General features: G+C 51.0%; 1 protein-coding gene across 4 annotated transcripts; it reads right to left on the bottom strand.

Moving 5' to 3' along the window:
* Positions 1 to 4,471: 4,471 nt before the first annotated feature.
* ASGR2 (asialoglycoprotein receptor 2) lies at positions 4,472 to 19,935 on the bottom strand. Of its 4 annotated transcripts, none has more exons than XM_045375476.2 (9): positions 19,778 to 19,935; positions 19,348 to 19,467; positions 13,802 to 13,918; positions 13,493 to 13,588; positions 12,877 to 12,948; positions 11,258 to 11,344; positions 11,027 to 11,178; positions 5,239 to 5,345; positions 4,472 to 4,890 (listed from the first exon to the last, which is right to left on the bottom strand). In XM_045375476.2, the coding sequence occupies exons 2-9, from the start codon at positions 19,412 to 19,414 to the stop codon at positions 4,725 to 4,727; spliced, it is 864 nt and encodes a 287-aa protein (XP_045231411.2). In that variant the 5' UTR covers positions 19,415 to 19,467; positions 19,778 to 19,935; the 3' UTR covers positions 4,472 to 4,724. The 4 variants fall into 4 exon arrangements, with proteins under 4 accessions (XP_045231411.2, XP_045231409.2, XP_073874525.1 ...); XM_045375474.2 differs by having other exon boundaries at positions 19,291 to 19,467; XM_074018424.1 differs by having other exon boundaries at positions 19,348 to 19,507.
* Between the last annotated feature and the right edge of the window lie 485 nt (positions 19,936 to 20,420).

The raw sequence follows: 20,420 nt of genomic DNA on the forward strand, positions 1-20,420 counted from the left end.
AAAGCAAACGACTTTGTAATATGCAGAAGTAAACAGTGAGTATGCAGGAAAAAAAAGAGGCAAAAATGCGTTTTACAGGAATTTTGAAAGATTAATTATTAAAATATTATAGGACTGGCGCAGTGGCTCACACTGTCACCTATGGAAAGTATCCGAGTTACCGGTGGTGATCCTTACAGGTCTGTAGCAACCTCATTTCTTGCCTCCTCAGAAGAAAGAATTTGACTGAGGGGCATAAGGCAGAAGGAGAGACCAAGGCAAGTTTCAGAGAAGGAGTGGAAGTTTATTTTAAAAGGCCCTAGAACAAGAAAGAAAGGAAAGGAAAGTACATTTGGAAGAGACCCAAGCAGGCTACTTGAAGGACAAGCTCGACGTTTAACCTTGATCCGAGGACTCCAGGCTGGCCCCTTTCCCATGATTCTTCCCACAGGCTGGCTGCCCACCTTACCCTTGGGAGGTGAGCATGTGCAGCGAGTCTAGGAAATTGTACATACACCCATCTGAGGCTTTCCTCCCTTTTCCAGTGGCGTGCCCCCAGAAGGTCATACTCTGCCATTTTGTTTCTTTTATTTTCCTTTTTTTCTTTTTTTGAGACAGTCTCGCTCTGTCGCCCAGGCTGGAGTGCAGTGGTGCCATCTCAGCTCACTGCAACCTCCGCCTCCCAGGTTCAAGCAAGTCTCCTGCCTCAGACTCCCGAGTAGCTGGGACTACAGGCACCCACCACACCTGGCTAAATTTTTTTTTTTTTTTTTTTTTTTTTTTTTTGAGATGGAGTCTCACTCTGTTGCCCAGGCTGGAGTGCAGTGGTGTGATCTTGGCTCACTGCAAGCTCCGCCTCCCGGGTTCACGCCATTGTCCTGCCTCAGCCTCCTGAGTAGCTGGGACTACAGGCGCCCGCCACCACGCCTGGCTAATTTTTGTATTTTTAGTAAAGACGGGATTTCACCATGTTAGCCAGGATGGTCTCAATCTCCTGACCTTGTGATCCGCCTGCCTCAGCCTCCGAAAATCCTGGGATTACAGGCGTGAGCCACCGCGCCCGGCCTAATTTTTTTATTTTTAGTAGAGACAGGGGTTTTCCCCATATTGACCAGGCTGGTCTCGAACTCCTAACCTCGTGATCCGCCTGCCTTGGCCTCCCAAAGTGCTGGGATTACAGGCGTGAGCCACCGCGCCCAGCTCATTTTGTCTCTTAATGTGGGTGCCCGGGAAGTTGCTTCTCCCTGGAATCTGCATTCAGTCGACACTTCAGTGCAACAGGTGTTGTCCCTCAGGAAATGGCCTCTCCCTGACACCAGCTACCAATTTATCACTTTTAGAGAGGCGATGTGATCATTGCCGAACCATCACCCAACATTCCTAGTGGGTGGGAAAGCCCCCTCCTGCCTGCTCATGCCTATCTACCTGTAACAACACCTGGAAACCCAGCACTTTGGGAGGCTGAGGCAGGTGGATCACTTGAGCGCAGGAGTTTGAGACCAGGAGGCTCAAACTGGTCTTGAACCAGAAGGCCTTCTGGTCTTGAACCCAGTTTAGTGAGACCTTGTCATTATAAAAAAATGTAAAAACTAGCCAGGCGTGGTGGGATGCACCTATAGTCCCAGCTACTTGGGAGGCTGAAGTGGAAGGATCACTTGAGCCCAGGTGTTTGAGGCTGCGAAGAGCCATGATCATGCCACTGCACTCCAGCCTGGGCGACAGAGCGAGACTTTGTCTCAAAAATATATGTATAGATGTGTGTGCGTTTATACACATATATATGTATATGTACATACACAATTTATATATATGTATATATAAAATAGCATTTTCTAGATTCTGTGATGTTTCTGGTAGCTTTCTGCTTTTGAAATTTGTGATTGTTTAAATTTAAATAAATGGTAATTTTTATGCTTAATTTTATATGCATAATTTTGTAATTGTTCTTACAGAGGGCTCCCCAAAATTGTGTACACCTCAGGCCCCATAAAACTTGGAATCACTTCTCTGGCTCTAGGAAAAAGTACATCAAATACAACTAAAATACTGATTATATGACTGGTTTGCACATCTGGAAAAATCATATTGTGAAGCTTTTTATAGTTCAGGAAGACTCAGCAATAAGTTCAAAGAATATGAGGCAAATTTTTTAAATGGAACACTGATAAATTTCAGAAGAAAGGAGAGTTGTGCAAGAAAGGAAATGTAATCAGATTATAGTAGTTGATTCAGCAGTAACAATATTGACACAGATACAACTGATACAAATTTTAAAGTAGTATTTAAATACAAACTGTAGACTACCTGGGAAGATTTTACCTCGTTTACATGATGGCGACTAAATAATGTCTACAATTGATACAAAGATGAAATATCAGTTCGTGTGTCTTACTTAGAACTGCAGATGTCAGTACTAAAGAAACAGCTAGAACCACTGAAAGCAGTTTCTCCAGGCAGTAAGAGGAGCTAAAGGGGGCAGGTCAAGTAACCTATAGCCCTATAAAACTTCTAGTCTTACAGACTTTATACTTATAGTTTTATAGATTTTATAAAACTTCTAATTTTCTATAAAAATTCTAGTCCTAGAAAACTTTAGAGTTTTATTACTTCCATAATTTATTTTTTGAGAAAGGATCTCGCTCTCTTACCCAGGCTGCAGTGTAGTGGCGCAGTCATATCTCACTGCAACTTCAATTTCCCGGGCTCAAACTATCCCCCCATCTCAGCCTCCCAAGCAGCTGGGACTGCAGGCATGAACCACCACCTCCAGCTGGGGTGTGTGTGTGTGTGTGTGTGTGTGTGCGCACGCGCTCAGGCGATCCACCACCTCAGCCTCTCAAAATGCTAAGATTACAGGCGTGAGCCACTGCGCCCAGCCTATTTTTACGATTTTTTTTTTTTTTTTTTTTTTTGAGGCAGAGTCTCGCTCCGTCGCCCAGGCTGGAGTGAAGGGGCGCGATCTTGGCTCACTGCAAGCTCCGCCTCCCGGGTCCACACCATTCTGCTGCCTCAGCCTCCCGAGTAGCTGGGACTGCAGGCGCCTGCCACCATGCCAGGCTAATTTTTTGTATTTTTAGTAGAGACGGGGTTTCACCGTGGTCTTGATCTTCTGACCTCATGATCCGCCCGCCTCCGCCTCCCAAAGTGCTGGGATTACAGGCATGAGCCACCACACCCGGCCTACGATTTTTTAAATTTAATCCCAATCCTGTACATTTTGAAGGGGCAATCCTAGAAAATGTTGCAACTGAAAACTTGACCTATCACAAGGTTATGAGCAAAAAATTACTTGGAAACATTCTATGTGAAAACAAAGAAACAAAAGTGGTAACTACTTGCCCCCGCAGGGAATGATGACATAATGTATCCTACATCCCTACTTGGAATTCTCTACAGCTGCTAAATCCAAGGAGGTAAAACCTGCCAGGTAATGGCATAGATTAGATTAATGTCCACCAGACACTGCGAAGCGCAACAGGCACTATGTAGTGACATAATATTGCATCTACTCATGCACACAGGAAGGGCTCTGGCAGGGGACATAGGAAAGAGCTGACTCTGGGGAGATGAGGGAGGACTGAGAGGACACTCGTGTGTGTGTGTGTGTGTGTGTGTGTGTGTGTGTGTGTGTGATTTAAAACATTTTTTACTAATAGAATGTATTACTTCTATAATTTAAAAATTAAAAAATATGGGGCCAGGCCCGGTGGCTCATGCCTGTAATCTCAGCACTTTGGGAGGCAGAGGCGGGCAGATCACCTGAGGTCAGGAGTTCGAGATCAGCCTGGCCAACATAGCGAAACCCTGTTTCTACTAAAAATACAAAAATTAGCTGGGCATGGTGGCGCACGCCTGTAATCCCAGCTACTAGGGAGGCTGAGGCAGAACAATCACCTGAACCCGGGAGGTGGAGGTTGCAGTGAGCGGCGACCGCACCACTGCATTCCAGTCTGGGCAACAGAGCAAGACTCCATAATTAATTAATTAATAAAGGATGAACAATCTTTTTAAGGTCAGTTTCAGAATGTTCTTGGAGCGGGAATTTTGTCCACTGTGGAGACTGTTGGGGACACCCTGTGTTGGAGATATGTCTAGATCTGCTTGGGGAAAAAAAGAGAGAGCTGTGGTGGTAAGAAAGCGACTTACCCATCCTCCTCTTCATGACCATCTTCCTTGAAGGCTGAGAGTGGAGCTGGGGTGTGCCCTGCGACCCAGTCTGGGGAGAACCCAACGGCAGAGAAAGATGCTTCCTTTGGGAGCCCTGGGAGCCAGGCGGACCCTCCAGCCACAGCCCAGCTGACCCCTTTCCCACCGGTGCCAGCCACTAAGCCCATCTGTTCCAAGCCCCTTTCCCGTTTCCCTGACCAATGTCCCTCGGGATTAGGGACCAAGGGGCAGCTGTCTGGGACGCACACCTTGCCTCTTCCATACTCTCCCCTCTCCCTCCTCTTTGCATGCTGTGTTTCTCAGTTCCCAATAACCAGGCCACAAAGAGATTCAAGCATTTGTTTCTTCTTTCCTACTCCATTGAAGAGGCTGACAATTATAATAATTACAATGAATTACAGAAGGAGGTGGGATCTCAGCCCTCCAGGGTCAGGGACTCTTAAACTACCTCCTTTCTCTCTTTACTCAGCTCTTCCCCATACCCCTGTCTTAATGTTTCTTCCTTTCCTCAAAATCCTCAACAGAGAAGCCAGAGCTGGGCAGGTGTGGGGTATGGGTTAGACAGAGGTGTGCTGGGGTCAGGCTGCCTCGCCGGTGGCATTCCGCCTCTTCTCACACACCCAGCGGTGCACCTGCAGGCAGAAATCATCGTTCCAGCGGCCATCCGGCCGGACTTCAACACAGTCTTCACTTCCGCCCAGCTCATGCCCGTGCCAATCATCTGGCTGAGTGACAGCCCAGTTCCTAAGGAGGCAAGAGAAAACTCAGACTCTGCCACAGTGGTAAGAAAGCGACTTACCCATCATCCTCTTCACGACCATTCTCCTTGAAGGCTGAGAGTGAAGCTGGGGTGTGCTCTGCGACCCAGTCTGAGGAGAACCCAACCGCAGAGAAAGATGCTTCCTATCCCCAGTCCCAGCAACCCTCACCCCCAGCCCAGAAAAGCGCAGCTTTGGAGGGGTTGGGAGTCTGGGGAGGAGAGGACTGGGGAATTTGGTACCTGAGGGATGAGTCAGGGTGGCTTGGCATAAAAGGCCAAGGGGGCTGTCCCCAGAGAAATCTAACAAGGAGATGAGGGAAGAAGCCACTTACTTGTAGTTGTGCCTATAGTCTGTGCCGTCCACCCATTTCCAGGAGCCATCACTGTCCGTGAGACCTATCCAGGTATTGAAGGGGTTCGTGTGTTGTACAATGAATTTCTGGAAACACAGGCAAGAAGGATGTTTACAGTCTCTTCGGCCTTTATCCTCCCTCCACGCAGGCATGGAACTGTGGCCCCCCCTCAGCCTTCCCCAGCCTGATCTGCCCCCAGGCTGAAGCATCAGCTCCCAACAAGGCTGCTTCCTAGCTTTTCCTTCTGTCACTCTAGCTATTGTTCAGTGCACATTTGCTGGGCTAGACGTTGTGCTGTCTGTGCAAAGACGATCTCATTTAATCCTTCGAAGCCCTCTAAGATGGGCACTGCAGTGACCACACTTTGCAGGGAGTTGCAGAGACAGAGAGCCAATCCTGTACCTGAGTTAGTGGCCACCGTCCCCTGTTCACAGCCCTGGCCCAGTGTCCCCCTTCATTCCCGGCTTATGGCTCTACCCAAGCTCCAGTTCTCTCCCTGTCTTCTGCCCACAGCTTCGAACTCCTGGGATCCCGACCTGGTCCCTGCTCTTACTGCCCCCCAGACCCCAGACCCACTAAAGAGCTCAGCTTCACTCGCCTCTCAAGTACCTCGGCCCCTGGCAGCTCTCACTTCTATGGTAGCTTCTATGAGATGTGTCAGGCCCAGGAGCTTCTAAGCTCAGACCCCATTATGATCTAGCTACACGGAGTCTGACAATGGGGGAAAATAGGGAGACGCCTGGGGTGTGAGGAAGCAGCCCAGTCAGCCAGTTGACAGGGGCTTGGGTGAACGTGGCCTTCGAGCCTGCAGACAGCTCCCCGGGACTCACACACACCCACACTCCCAGCATGGCAGCCCCTCCAACTGGCTTTCTCTTACACATACAGCTGTTCCTGGGGACCTAAGTCCTGCGGTTCAGTAGGGTAGGAGGGGAAGGTGTGGTCACCTGATTTTGTGGAGGAAGCGGAGGGATGGATCCGTTGAGCAATGTGCACAGTTAACAATTCCCTCTGACAGCCTGTGAAGGGGCCCCAGTAGTATTGGAAGGACAATTGCCTAATTCTACTCCCACCCTCTAGAAAAACAACTAAGGTTGCAGTTATTCACTCATCTGATTGAGCACCAGAAACTGTGGCATCCCTAAATCCTGGAATCCCACAAACAGGACAGTGTCCCATGCGTGAAGGGGCAGTCCTGAGGCAGGTGAGGCTGCTCCCCAAATTCAGAGGACTCAACGGAGTTGGAGAGAAAGTGCCTGGAGACACACTATGTGCTGCTACCTGCTGCCAGCCCTCCCTCCCATCACCACCAGCAACGGAACAACTGGCCTGACACGGTGGCTCACGCCTGGAATCCCAGCACTTTGGGAGGCCGAGGCGGGCGGATCATGAGGTCAGGAGATCGAGACCATCCTGGTTAACACGGTGAAACCCCATCTCTACTAAAAATACAAAAAATTATCCGGGCGAGGTGGCGGGCGCCTGTAGTCCCAGCTACTCGGGAGGCTGAGGCAGGAGAATGGCGTGAATCCGGGAGGCGGAGCTTGCAGTGAGCGGAGATGGTGTCACTGCACTCCAGCCTGGTGACAGAGCGAGACTCCATCTCAAAAAAAAAAAGTAACGGAACAACTGAGCAGAGATTACAAATTAGCAGCACTCGTCCCTCTGTGTTAAAGACTGAGAGAAGGAATCAGATCGTGCCAGATGATCAGAGAAGACGGTCCAGGATAATTCATTCCCCTTTTCCTGGGTGAACCATAGGAAAGAAAGCATTGTGCCCATTCATAAAAGTAACAGAGAAAATCAACACGAAACTTATGCCCCCAAAAAGAAAGAGGAAGATGAGGTAGAGGAAAAAAGAATTGTGATATCAAAAAGAGAGGTGAAAAATAGACTTTGAAAAGAAGCCTTGTTTCAGAATATGAGGGGATGTTGGAGAACAGTTTCTTTACATACTCGAAAAATTTTAAAAACAATGACATAAGGCCGGGCGTGGTGGCTCAAGCCTGTAATCCCAGCACTTTGGGAGGCCGAGACGGGCGGATCACGAGGTCAGGAGATCGAGACCATCCTGGCTAACACGGTGAAATCCCGCCTCTACTAAAAAATACAAAAAACTAGCCGGGCGCGGTGGCGGGCGCCTGTAGTCCCAGCTACTCGGGAGGCTGAGGCAGGAGAATGGTGTAAACCCGGGAGGCGGAGCTTGCAGTGAGCTGAGATCTGGCCACTGCACTCCAGCCTGGGCAACAGAGCGAGACTCCATCTCAAAGAAAAAAAAAGAATGACATAAAACATGAAAGAAGATATCAAAAAAAAAAAAGAGAGAGAGAGAGAACATGATAAGGAAAGGAACTGAAAAGTTTGAGCTACATTAAAAAATAAAAAAGCCCAGGCATGGTGGCTCACGCCTGTAATCCCAGCACTTTGGGAGGCAGAGGCAGGTGAATCACCTGAGGTCGGGAATTGAGACCAGTCTGACCAACATGGAGAAAACCCATTTCTACTAAAAATACAAAATTAGCCAGGTGTGTCGGCGCATGCCTGTAACCCCAGCTACTTGGGAGGCTGAGGCAGGAGAACTGCTTGAACCTGGGAGGCGGAGGTTGCAGTAAGCCAAGATTGCACCATTGCACTCCAGCCTGGGCGAGAGAGCAAGACTCAGTCTCAAAAAAAAAAAAAAAAAAAAAAGAAATTTTTTTCAGATAAAACACTTAAGCAACCTAGGAAAGGAAAGACACAGACACATGGGAATAAGAGGTGTCCTGGTCTCCTCACCTTTCCTATGGAAGTTATACAAACTTTTAGTTTTCAAAGCCAATAATTTTCAGCCTATTAAAGTTATACAAGCAATCACTGGAATAACTCTAAATAAACTACATAGCTTCCAAAATACCATAAAGGAGAAAACAAAAAGAACACCTCTCACACAGCAATTGTAAGAAATTAAAAAGCATGTAAAGCAGAAAAAAGAAAGGACTAGAATTAAACATAGCTATTAAAATATAAATGAGACATTCACCTATTGAAAGAAAAGGTACTTATTAGATTTTAAACATCAAAAACAAAACCTGCCAGGCACAGTTTTTGGATTACAGTGGCTCAGACACCTGTAATCCCAACACTTTGGGAGGCCCAGGCAGGCGAATCGCTTGAGGCCAGGGGTTCAAAACCAGCCTGGGCAACATGGCGAAACACCGTCTCCACTAAAAATACAAATAACTACCCAGGTGTGGTGGTGTGCACCTGCAGTCCCAGCTACTCAGGAGGCTGAGGTGGGAGAATCCCTTGAGCCTGGGAGGCACAGGTTACAGTGAGCTGAGATCATGTCACTGCACTCCAACCTGGGCAACAGAGCCAGATCTTGTCTCAAAAACAAACAGAACAAAAAAACCTATACAGGAGAAATACCTTAAGCTTAGCTGCCCCATGGTACCCTTCAGGGAATGATCCAGGATGAAGCCAAGATTAATTTAAATCAGCTTTTTTTTTTTTTTTTTTTTTTGAGTCTGAGTCTCACACTGTCGCCCGGGCTGGAGTATAATGGCGCAATCTCAGCTCACTGCAACCTCTGCCTCCCGGGTTCAAGTGATTCTCCTGCCTCAGCCTCCCAAGTAGCTGGGATTACAGGCACCCACCACCATGCCCAGCTAATTTTTGTATATTTAGTAGAGACGGGGTTTCATCATTTTGGCCAAGCTGGTCTCGAACTCCTGACTTCATGATCCGCCTGCCTCGGCCTCCCAAAGTGCTGGGATTACAGGCGTGATCCACTGCACCCGGCCTAAATCAGCATTTTTAAGGGCGAGATCCAGGAGTCGATATTTTTTTTAACTCTTGAAGAAATTACAATGTACAGTCAAGACTGAGAATCATTAATTTAAAACAGAGATTCGAAAAGGTAAGAAACGAAAGGATGGACAGAGATACAGCAAGCAAGTGCAAGTGAAAAAAAATCAAGGACTGTGGTATTTATATATCAGATAAATTCAAGGCAAAAAGCATTAAGTAGGCCACATGGTGGCTTCATAATGACGAAAGCATCATCCGCCACGAAGTTGTAGTGACCATGAGCTTACTGTGTGCCAAATCACAGAGCACTGAGATCTTAGGTTGAACTGCATGAAACTGACATTTTTATAGGTCAAACCTGATTAAATGCTGGCAAGTTCAACCTGACCAGTAAAGCAAAATATGTTTGTACTCACTCTATGCTGTGAAGCACTAACAGAGCCTGATGTCATGCAAACAATACATATATTCTGGCCCCTGTATCACATGGCTTAACTACTGTGGCATTAAAATACTTCCAAGTTCACGCCAAGCACAGTAGCTCACGCCTGGAATCCCAGCACTTTAGGAGACTCAGGTGGGCCGATCACTTGAGGTCAGGAGTTCAAGACCAGCCTGGCCAAAATGGTGAAACCCTGTCTCTACTAAACATACAAAAATTAGCTGGGCACGGTGGCATGAACCTGTAATCCCAGCTACTCAGGAGGCTGAGGCAGGAGTATCACTTAAACCCAGGAGGCGGAGGTTGCAATGAGCTGAGATGGCGCCATTGCACTCCAGCCCGGGCAACAAGAGTGAAACTCCGTCTCAAAAAAAAACTTCCAAGTTCATACAGAACAAGGCCCTCATAGACCCCACAGTACCAAGGCAGCACGTAGCAGTTGAAAACACTGGCTAAAGAAGCTGTGTGGGTCTCAATTGTGGCCCCATCTCTCGCTAGCTGTGTGACAAGTTACTTAACGTCTCTGTCCCTTTAGTGCTGACATCCTCCCTTCCCTCATACTGGGAGAAATATGAGCGCCTGTGCCCTGGGATGGTGGCATTTGAAGAAGTGAAAGGATGAAAGCACATAGTAAGTGCTCAGTAAATGTTACCATTATTACCCTCCTTTTCCAAAACTGTCCTGTCTATTCTAATGGGCTGATTCTTCTCCAGGAACTTTGCTGTCTGGCAGCAGCCATGGGAAGGGGAGACAGAGCACCTTGGAGGGAACCGGTCACCCTCTGCAGGTGAGTCACGGGGTTCCTGCCTGCTGGGTTCCCTTCATCCACGTGACCAGCACTCCGAAGGCCAGCATAGCAAGAAGGGACTCTTACTGCCTTCCCTGTGTTCTCCGCCCTGTCCTGGCCCCTTCGGTCATCCTGTCTCACATTCTGTCTCCTGACCTGCTCCACATCACCTGGTTGCCTGGCTCCTGTCTCTTTGTCAAGCTCCAGGCTGCAAACTCCCACCTCTTAAAATCGACGGCTGCTTTAGATCAGAAAGCTGAACATATTTAAAAAAAAAAAAAAAAGATTCAATGGCTGTTTCACTGAACCTGCCAGAGCTCCACCACAATTCTCCTTCTGCTTCTGGACTCTTTTTTCAGATTCAAAGGACAGGCCGGGCGCGGTGGCTCACGCCTGTAATCCCAGCACTTTGGGAGGCCAAGGTGGACGGATCACGAGGTCAGGAGATTGAGACCAGCCTGGCTAACACGGTGAAACCCCGTCTCTACTAAAAATACAAAAAATTAGCTGGGTGTGGTGGCGGGCGCCTGTAGTCCCAGCTACTTGGGAGGCTGAGGCAGAAGAATGGTGTGAATCCAGGAGGCAGAGGTTGCAGTGAGCCAAGATCGCACCACTGCACTCCAGTTTGGGTGACAGAGTGAGACTCCATCTCAAAAAAAAAAAAAAAAAAGGATAAAATAAGCCTGATCCAGCCTCCCAGAGCCTGCCTTCCAAGGGCTTCCTCCTGCCTGTGGGAAGCGTGGCCTCACCTGCTCCTCCCAGGAGTTGATGACCACCAGGTGTGAGTTCTCCAGCTGGCAGTACTTCTCCGCCTCGGCCCAGGCCTTCCCGGAGCGAGAGAACCAGTAGCAGCTGCCTTGGTGCTCCACCCAGTTGACAGGGCAGCAGGTCCTTTCGGAGCCTGAGGGGGCAGGGGGCAGGGGGATGAGATCCAGCCGGAGGGGCAGGCACACTGGGCCTGGAGACGGCCCCACCCCTACCGTTGCTGTGGAGGAGCTCCATCTGGCAGGCCACGAAGCGCAGGTCCACGGGGAAGTGCTTCAGATGGAGGAGCAGGATGTCATGATCTAGGACAGATAGGCTGAAAGTGTGGCCGGCAGGCACAGTCCCCACCTGCCAGGCTCCAGCCTGTGGCTGGGGAAGTACATACACCCACAGACACGTACACCATGCATAGACCACACCACACAGCATACCACACACACACACACACCACAGACACATACCACACATAGACCACACCACACACCACACACTACACCACACACACACATACACTACAGACACATAGACCACACCACACACCATACCCCACAAACACACGCCACAGACACGTACACCACGTATAGACCACACCATACACTACACCACACACATGCACACTCATACCACACACACATAGACCACACCACACACACCCACCCCACAAACATGTATACTATGCATAGACCACACCACACCACACACATATACACATACCACAGACAGATCACACCACACACCATACCATACACACACACCACAGACATGTATACCACATATAGACCACACCATACACATACCACAGACACATAGACCACACCACACACCACACCACACACACACCACAGATGTATACCACACATAGACCACACCACACACACCACACACATACCACAGACATAGACCACACCACACACCATACCATACAAACACACACCACAGACATGTATACCATGCACAGACCACACCACACACACCACACACACAACACAACACATAGACCACACTAAACACATCACACACACACACCACACCACACACCATACCACACATACACCAGACATGTATACCACACAGACCACATACACACACACACACCAGACACATAGACCACACCACACACCATACCACAAACACACCCACATACTACAGACATGTATACCACACATAGACCACACACACAGACCCGTCACACACACACTCAGACATGCCACCCAGACCACATACATACATACACATATATACCACACCACACACCACACGCACACAGACACACCATACCAACACACACCCCCACATAGAGATACGCCACACACACACTACAGATACTACAACACACAGACCCATCACACACACATATACAGACACACACAAATACACACATACACCACACCACACGCAGACCCATCACACACACAAACACACCAAGTGACAATCACACATCACATATATACACACATACACCATACCACACACAGACCCATCACACACAACACCACACATGTACACACAACACACACACATATACACCACACTACACACCACACACAGACCCATCACACACACCACCACACACATACACACACATATATACACACTACATATCACACACAGACCCATCACACACACCACCACACACGTACACACACAACACACACATATACACCACACTACACACCACACACAGATCCATGACATACCACACCACACATACGGAGAGAGACAGATACACACACTTACAGGCGCACACACGCACACACACATATGTGCACACTACACACACACCACACACATACACATGCACGCACATGCGCAGACACCCCGGAGGCTCTCTGACCTGCTTTCAGGTCCTGCTGCTGTTTCTCCAACTTGTCTCCTAGGGATGTGATCTTGTCACCCACGCTGCCTCCTGAAAGCCGAAAGCCAGCTGTTTCCGTGCTGAGCCTCCCTCCATCTTCATGCTGCTGGGGCACCAGGGGGCCAGTGCCTTGTCCTGGGCGTTGCAGGCGTCCACCTGCTGGCCTCCTTGACCCCACCCAGGCTCCCTGCACTGCCACAGTGGCTCAGGCCACTCTCCTGCTTCAATCCCTCCAATCGGTCCCCGTTTTCTCAAAATAAAGCCTCGCTCTGTCAGCACGGCTCGCCTGCGTGGCCCGGCCCCTCCCCACCTCTCTGGCCACCCTTATCGGCCTCCCGCTCCGATGGGCTCCTGCCACACTCGATTTGCTCACAGGCCCAAGACATGGTGACTTCCTCGCCTCCGGGTGTAGCAGATCCAACCTCTCCACCTGGCACGAGCCTCCTCCGTCCCCACCTGCCTCCCTCCTATATATCCCCCAGGGCTCCTGGACGCCTTGCCCAGCCTGCACCCCCACAAAGCCCTGTTGCAGACTCAGCATTGAGCCCAGCAAACCTGTGTGGATAAACGAGAGCCCAGCCATCCAGCGCCTCACCGTGGGTGCCGAGAGCATGGACCTCCATCAGCGTGCTCGAGGAGAAGTTGCTGAAAGCTTCCTTCAGGCTCCGCATCTCTGCTTGCAGCTGTGCACCTTGTCAGGAGGCAGTGGGGACAGGATGAGGTGGAGGGGCTGTGTCCCCATCACCGTCTGTGTGACCGGCCCCTCAATGGCCCCGCATTTGCCCCAGCTTGTGCTCCGTCCCGCCTCCATCCCTTCCCCTCCCGTCACCCCGTCACTGCCCGCCACTGCCCGTGTCTCTTTCCCCACCCCTTGCCCATCCCTGCTGGCCCCTGTGACCCTTACTTTGGGACCCGATCACACAGATGGCCACGAGCAGCAGGATGTTGAAGCTCAGGGCAAGCAGACTGAAGCGGACCATGGAGCAGAGACGCTGTGCCAGGGGCTGGGCAGGAGGTGGCCCTGTGGGAGAGGGGCATAGGAGCCAGAGGGTAAAGGCAGGGTGCTGAAGCCTGAGGAGGCATAACCTGGATGGAGGGATTGGTTGGGGCCGTGGGGGAGTCATCGCAGGCTTTGACCCCAGCATTTGAGCATTACACATTTGCACCCATATTACCATGTACAAATATACACACGCAGCTACCCTGGTGCACACACACCCATGCACACGACTCAGGATATTCACATCAGCTGTGTGCAAAGCCCGGATCCTGGAGCTAGGGGACCAGGAGACACAGAGGGGGCTGGGGGACAGACCCGGCCCTGCCTAGGCACACATCCTGAGACGGGGGACCTGTGAATGGTTTTCCTCCCATCCAGCCAGTGGCAGAGGCCTCCAGATCATCTCGGACCTTAGTCTCAGCTCTTCTAAGGCCCCTGTCCCCTCAGATTGGAGACTCCAGCAGCTGGGCCCTGTGTTATTCCTAAAATCCATACTGGAACAATCCTTCCCCTTCCAAAATTCCATTGAGATCCTTAAGTCTGGGTCATTCCACTATAGCCCACTCTCCAAGCACAACCCTCCAGGTCCCACCTGTTGTCCTCATCCCCCACCACACAAGGCCTCCTCCCCAGCGCCCTCCGCCCTCGCTCCCCTAGAAAGCTCATTCCACACTAAATTTGCTCCCCTCAGCCTGAGGTCATCTCACAGGTAGCCCTCCCGCCCCTTGATCCATCTGCACCCTGACAGCACTGACACATACATTCACATGCCCTCACAAACTCTCACACACTCACACACTCTCACACATTGCTCACGTCACTCAAAAACACACATTTGCACACACTCACGACCATGCTCTGCTGTACCCACTCTCACATGTGCACGCACATGCTAATGCACACATTCATACACCCTCCCACACACATACACACACCAACACCTTCTGACACACCCATCACGTACACTCACACACCCACGTCTTCCTGCACACAGAGCTGGGCTCCCCCTCTGCTGCCTCCAGGCCCAGAGCAGCGCCAGTTGTCCCAGCCCTGAGCTCCCATCTTTGCAGCATCCACCTGCAAACAGAACACCTTCTTGGCCTTGGACCCTGACTCTGTGGACTTCCCTGTCTTCTCATTCTTATCATCCCTCACCCAGCACGACCACAGCCTGGGGAGGCTCAGGCAGGGGCCCAGATCTTCCTCCCCAGGTCACTTCCTGCCACTGTCCTGAGTCAGACACTGCCCCTGTAAGTGACTCTCCATAACTCTTCATCTTTTGCACACCAGTGACTTCTACCTTCCCCCGACTGCAGCCACACTCAGGACCCCATTCGACCCAGGGAGGCCTCTGACACCTCCACTGCCCACTCCCGCTCTGAGCACAGCCCCACCCGCCCTCTCACTGCCGCCATCGCTTCCTCCGAGGCCTTCGCATTCCTCTCCATCCAGAAGCGCCCCGGGACCACGGTGTTCCCCACCAAGCTGACCCTCCACGGATGAGTCCCTGACTGTTGTTTTCAGCACCCTCCACTCAGAGGGTCCTGTCCTGCTTCCCAGTCAGACTTACCAACTCCCTGGGTAACGCTGGGTCAGCCCAGCAACGTGTCTGTACATCCACGCTGAAACTGGAATGCCCACAGGCAGCCCAGCTGTGCCTCCAGGTAGCTCTGAGATCACGCACGAGCATTCAGTTTCTCCGTGCTTCCACTGTCTCATGTGTAAAATGGAGATCACAGTCCTAGCTACCCAATTGGATTGCTCGGATAATTAGATGAGTTAAAATACGTAACATGGGCTGGGCGCGGTGGCTCAAGCCTGTAATCCCACTTTGGGAGGCCAAGACGGGCAGATCACGAGGTCAGGAGATCGAGACCATCCTGGCTAATGCAGTGAAACCCCGTCTCTACTAAAAAATACAAAAAACTAGCCGAGCGAGGTGGCGGGCGCCTGTAGTCCCAGCTACTTGGGAGGCTGAGGCAGGAGAATGGCGTGAACCCGGGAGGCGGAGCTTGCAGTGAGCTGAGATCCGGCCGTTGCATCCCAGCCTGGGCGACAGAGCGAGACTCCATCTCAAAAAAAAAAAAAATATATATATATATATATATATATGTAACGTGCTTCTTAGGCAAGTTTGAACTTAACAGACGGGGTCTGCCCAAGATGGGAAGATTTCTTCTCTCCCCAGAGACAATCAAAACAAAAACAGACAACTATAGAACATGACAGCTTTCAAGACTCTGGATATCAGGCAAGGAGGAGTAAAGATCCCTGAGGGATAAGAAGCGAACGAGATGAGCCCTCCGATCACCCCAGCTTATTGCTTGGAGAGAGTCTGCAGGTTACAGGCCAGGAAAGGGAATTCAGGCAGAGCCCAAGAGACTCCCCATGTTGAGGAGACGGAGCTGAGAGTCTGAGGAGACCAAAACAAGAGTTTAGACGATCAAACTAACTCTAAGTTACTTAACCGCATCCCAGAACAAAGCCCAAGAACATTTAGAGGAATACACAAATATCCAGCACCCAACAAGGTGAAATTGACAATGTTGGATAGTCAATAAAAGATTTCAAGGCATACAATGAAACCGGAAAACACAAGGCATAAGGAGGATGTTCGTAAATTTCAAAAGAGATCCAGAACTGACACGGATGCTAGAATTAGCAGACAAGGATGGTAAAACAGGTATTATAGCCATACCCCATTATGTTCAAAAAATTAAGAAGAATTGTGGAGGATATTTAAAAGTCCCCAGGTGAATTTCTAGAGATGAAAACTACAATGTCTGAAATGAAAACACACACTGGCCGGGCGCGGTGGCTCACGCCTGGAATTCCAGCACTTTGGGAGGCCAAGGCAGGCGAATCCCAAGGTCAGGAGATCGAGACCATCCTGGCTAACACGGTGAAACCCTGTCTCTACTAAAAATACAAAAAACTAGCCGGGCGTGGTGGTGGGTGCCTGTAGTCCCAGCTACTCGGGAGGCTGAGGCAGAAGAATGGCGTGAACCCGGGAGGCGGAGCTTGCAGTGAGCCGAGATCACGCCACTGTACTCCAGCCTGGTGACAGAACGAGACTCCATCTCAAAAAAAAAAAAAAAAAAGAAAAGAAAAAACACACTGGACAGAAATAATGGAAGATGAGAAATGCGTAAGAAAAATTTAGGGCCAGGCACTGTGGATCACATCTGTAATCCCAGCACTTTGGGAGGTCGAGGCGGGGGGATCAGTTGAGCCCAGGAGTTCAAGACTAGTCTGGGCAGCATGGCAAAATCCCTTTATGTGGCGAAACCGTCTCTACAAAAAAAATTTTTCAATTAGCCAGGTGTGGTGGCACATGAAACCCACATGCTACATGGGAGGCTGAAGTGCAAGGATCGTTTGAGCCCAGGAGTCGAGGCCACAGTGAGTTGTGATCGAGCAGCTGCACTCTAGCCTGGGCAACAGAGTGAGATGAGAGAGAGAGAGAGAGAGAGAGAGAGAGAGAGAGAGAGAGGAGGGAAGGAAGAAAACGCAAAGGAGAGGAGAGGAGGGGAGGGAAGGGGAGAAGAGGGGAAAAGGGGTAGGGGGAGGGGAGGGGCAGCGGGAAGGGAAGGGGAAGGGGAAAATTTAGTTAACTTGAAGAACATCTATAACTCTATAAAACGAAACACTGGGAGAAAAAAATAATAAAAAAATAGAGCATGGGTGAGCTGCGGGACCATTCCTACATGTATAATTGAAGTCTTTAAAAGAAAAAGGGGTAACAGAAAAAAATCAAGTGCTGGGAGGAGTGGAAGATGCGCCCTGGCGAGCCACCGATCAGTGTCAGCTCACATGATGACACTGCCCCAGCCCCCACCACCCAGGCGGCTGGAGAGAAACGCAGTGACTTGGTTGCATCCCTTCAGACGGCCCCTCACTGGTGTCCCTCAGTCCATTCAAGTGAGCTCGCTCTCCCATTAATTTCAGAAATCCTGGCCTCTCTCCAAGCCTCCTGCTCAAACTCTAAATTCTCTCACCCTCAGAAGATTCAGCAGCATTCAATATTCTTTCTGAGTGTTCACTATGTGCCGCGCGCCGTGTGGGCACTGGAGTTGCAGAGGAGAGTGAGGCAGACAGGGCCTCTGCCTGTGGGGCCACCGCCTGTTGAGAAGTCCAGCCAGCCTACTACAGGGAGAGGAGACGCTACGGGTGTTCCTGAGTGCTCCCCGGAGGGCCCACTTGTCCCTCCTGTGCCATGCCTTGCCCTGCCCAGCACCAGCCCTCCCTCGGCTAGCCAGCCTCAGGAAGGAGGAGTCCCTCCTCCCAGCCCAACTAACCAATCCCCTTCCTAAGCTCCAAGCCCCTGCCCCCCTGCCCCCCTGCCTCCATGGAACCCGGCTCCACCACCAGCACCCACACACCTGACACTCCTCCATCCCTGGCTCTTGCCCTGCTGCCTAGAATTGCTCAGATCTCTCTCGCCTTAAAATCTTTTCCCACCAGCCTGGGCAACATAGCAAGACCCCATCTCTCAAAAAAATTTTTTAATTTGCCGGGCACAGCAGTGCACACCTATAAGCCCTAACTACGTGGGAGGCTGAGGTGGGAGGATGGCTTGAGCCTAGGAGTTCGAGGTTGCAATGAGCTATGATCCTGCCACTACACTCCTGTCTCTAAAAAACAAATTTCCAAAAAACTTGGATCCTTCAGTCAAGATTTATTAGAGAAGGATCCAGGGAAGGGTCTTGGGAGATAGGGGGAGGATCTCCCTATCCAGGATCTCTCTGTGTTCATGTCCCCCACCCACCCCAACTCACCCCACCTCTACATACACGTGCACACATACACTCACACACACACAAACATGCACACACTCATATGCACAACATACACACACACTCACACAACATACACACACAACACACACACAACACACACACAACATACATGCACTCACACAACATACACACAACATACACGCACAACATACACAACATACACACACAACACACACGCTCTCACACACAACATACACACACTCACATACACAACATACACATGCTCACATCACACAACATATGCATGCTCTCACGCGCATACACACACTCACACACACAACAGTCACACACACACGAGTCCCAGCTGAATCTGCATTCCTCATATGCACATACATGCACATGCACACACGGGGCACACGTGTTCTTGGGTTGGGAGAAGGGCAGGAAGTTATTGTCCAGATCTCCCCACACCTCTGGGCACATGCCTTTCCTGAGGTCCTGGGGTAGACAGGAAGGTGAGGTGAGGGGACAAGCGGGGGTGCCCGGCCCTCCTCAGTCCCTGTTCACAGAGTGGGTGCGGCAGACACCTCAAAGAGACAAAGCGATCGCGAGCTGAGACGGAGGGGAGCGAAGCCACAGACACTGCACACTTGCCTTTCAAAGATGGATTTCCTCTCCTGAGATTCAGCCCGCGAGGCCCTGGCCCCTCACCTCGGTGGAAGGGATGGTCATTTTCCTCCGAGCTCAGCTGCTGGATATCTTGAAAGTCCTTGGCCATGATGGGGCCCGGACTGGAGCTGGAGCTGGGCTGGGCTGAGGTTGCTCTGAGGGCTGGGGCGGGGGCAGAGGTGCAGATTCACGCGGAGGCTGACTACGGGGTGGATGCAGGGTCAGAGGGGGTCGGGGTGGTGGCCTGCGTTGGATCTGAGGTTGGCAGGGGGTTTGGACTGAGGTTTGAAATCCCACTGGGTCCTGTCCCTTCTCAGGAGACCTCTTGGGCCTTTACCTGGCCAGGAGACCCCTCTCCACGCTCATGGACCAGACCACCCCACAGTTTCCCACGGGGTCCTCCCCATCCCTGAACCAAGGCCTCCTTGTTCCCAAACATCCTCGTCCCAGTTGCCTCCCCAGCCTCAGTCACCTGTGAGAGGTGTGGAGCTCGGACACCCAGCTCCCGCAGGCAATCTCGGCCTTGGCCAAGGAGGGGTTAAAGCCAGGAGAACTGGGGCAGGTGGAGCTCATAGAGGAGAGGCGAGTGGAGGAGGAGCTGGTCCAGGCAAGGCCTGCACCAGAGGGTCTGAGTGTCCAAGTTCTAACCTGGCACCTCCTGGCCTGGGACTTTGGACAGTAAACAGAAGAGGAAACAGAGCTGTAATTCATTGGTGGGGTGGGGGCAGGGGACGGGGCCATCTCTGTTCTTATTCCCAGAGACGGGGCATCCCTTGGGCTGCCCTCAACTCCACATGCCACTCACCCCATTCATTGCACCATTTGGAAGGGGTGCCAGGCCAGGAGCGGCTGGGGTGCAGTTTGCCGTTTCCCTCTCTTCCTCCCCCTTTCACTTCCTGCCTCTGAATTTCCCAGAACTGTGGGTGTCTCCAAATATCCCTGACCAGGATCAGAGGGACCGGTTCTCTACTCTTGCCCAATCCGGCGGCTGAGCCACAGACCCCAGCTTCCTGTGGGCTCAGCCCCCGGACTCTCAGCTCTGGCCCTACTTGCTTCACTCTCCTGGGGAGTAAAGTCCCTCAAATCCAGAAACTGCAGCAGGAGGAGGAAGGGGC

Source organism: Macaca fascicularis, chromosome 16 (assembly GCF_037993035.2).
Source record: "Macaca fascicularis isolate 582-1 chromosome 16, T2T-MFA8v1.1".
In the NCBI taxonomy this organism is placed as follows: domain Eukaryota; kingdom Metazoa; phylum Chordata; class Mammalia; order Primates; family Cercopithecidae; genus Macaca; species Macaca fascicularis.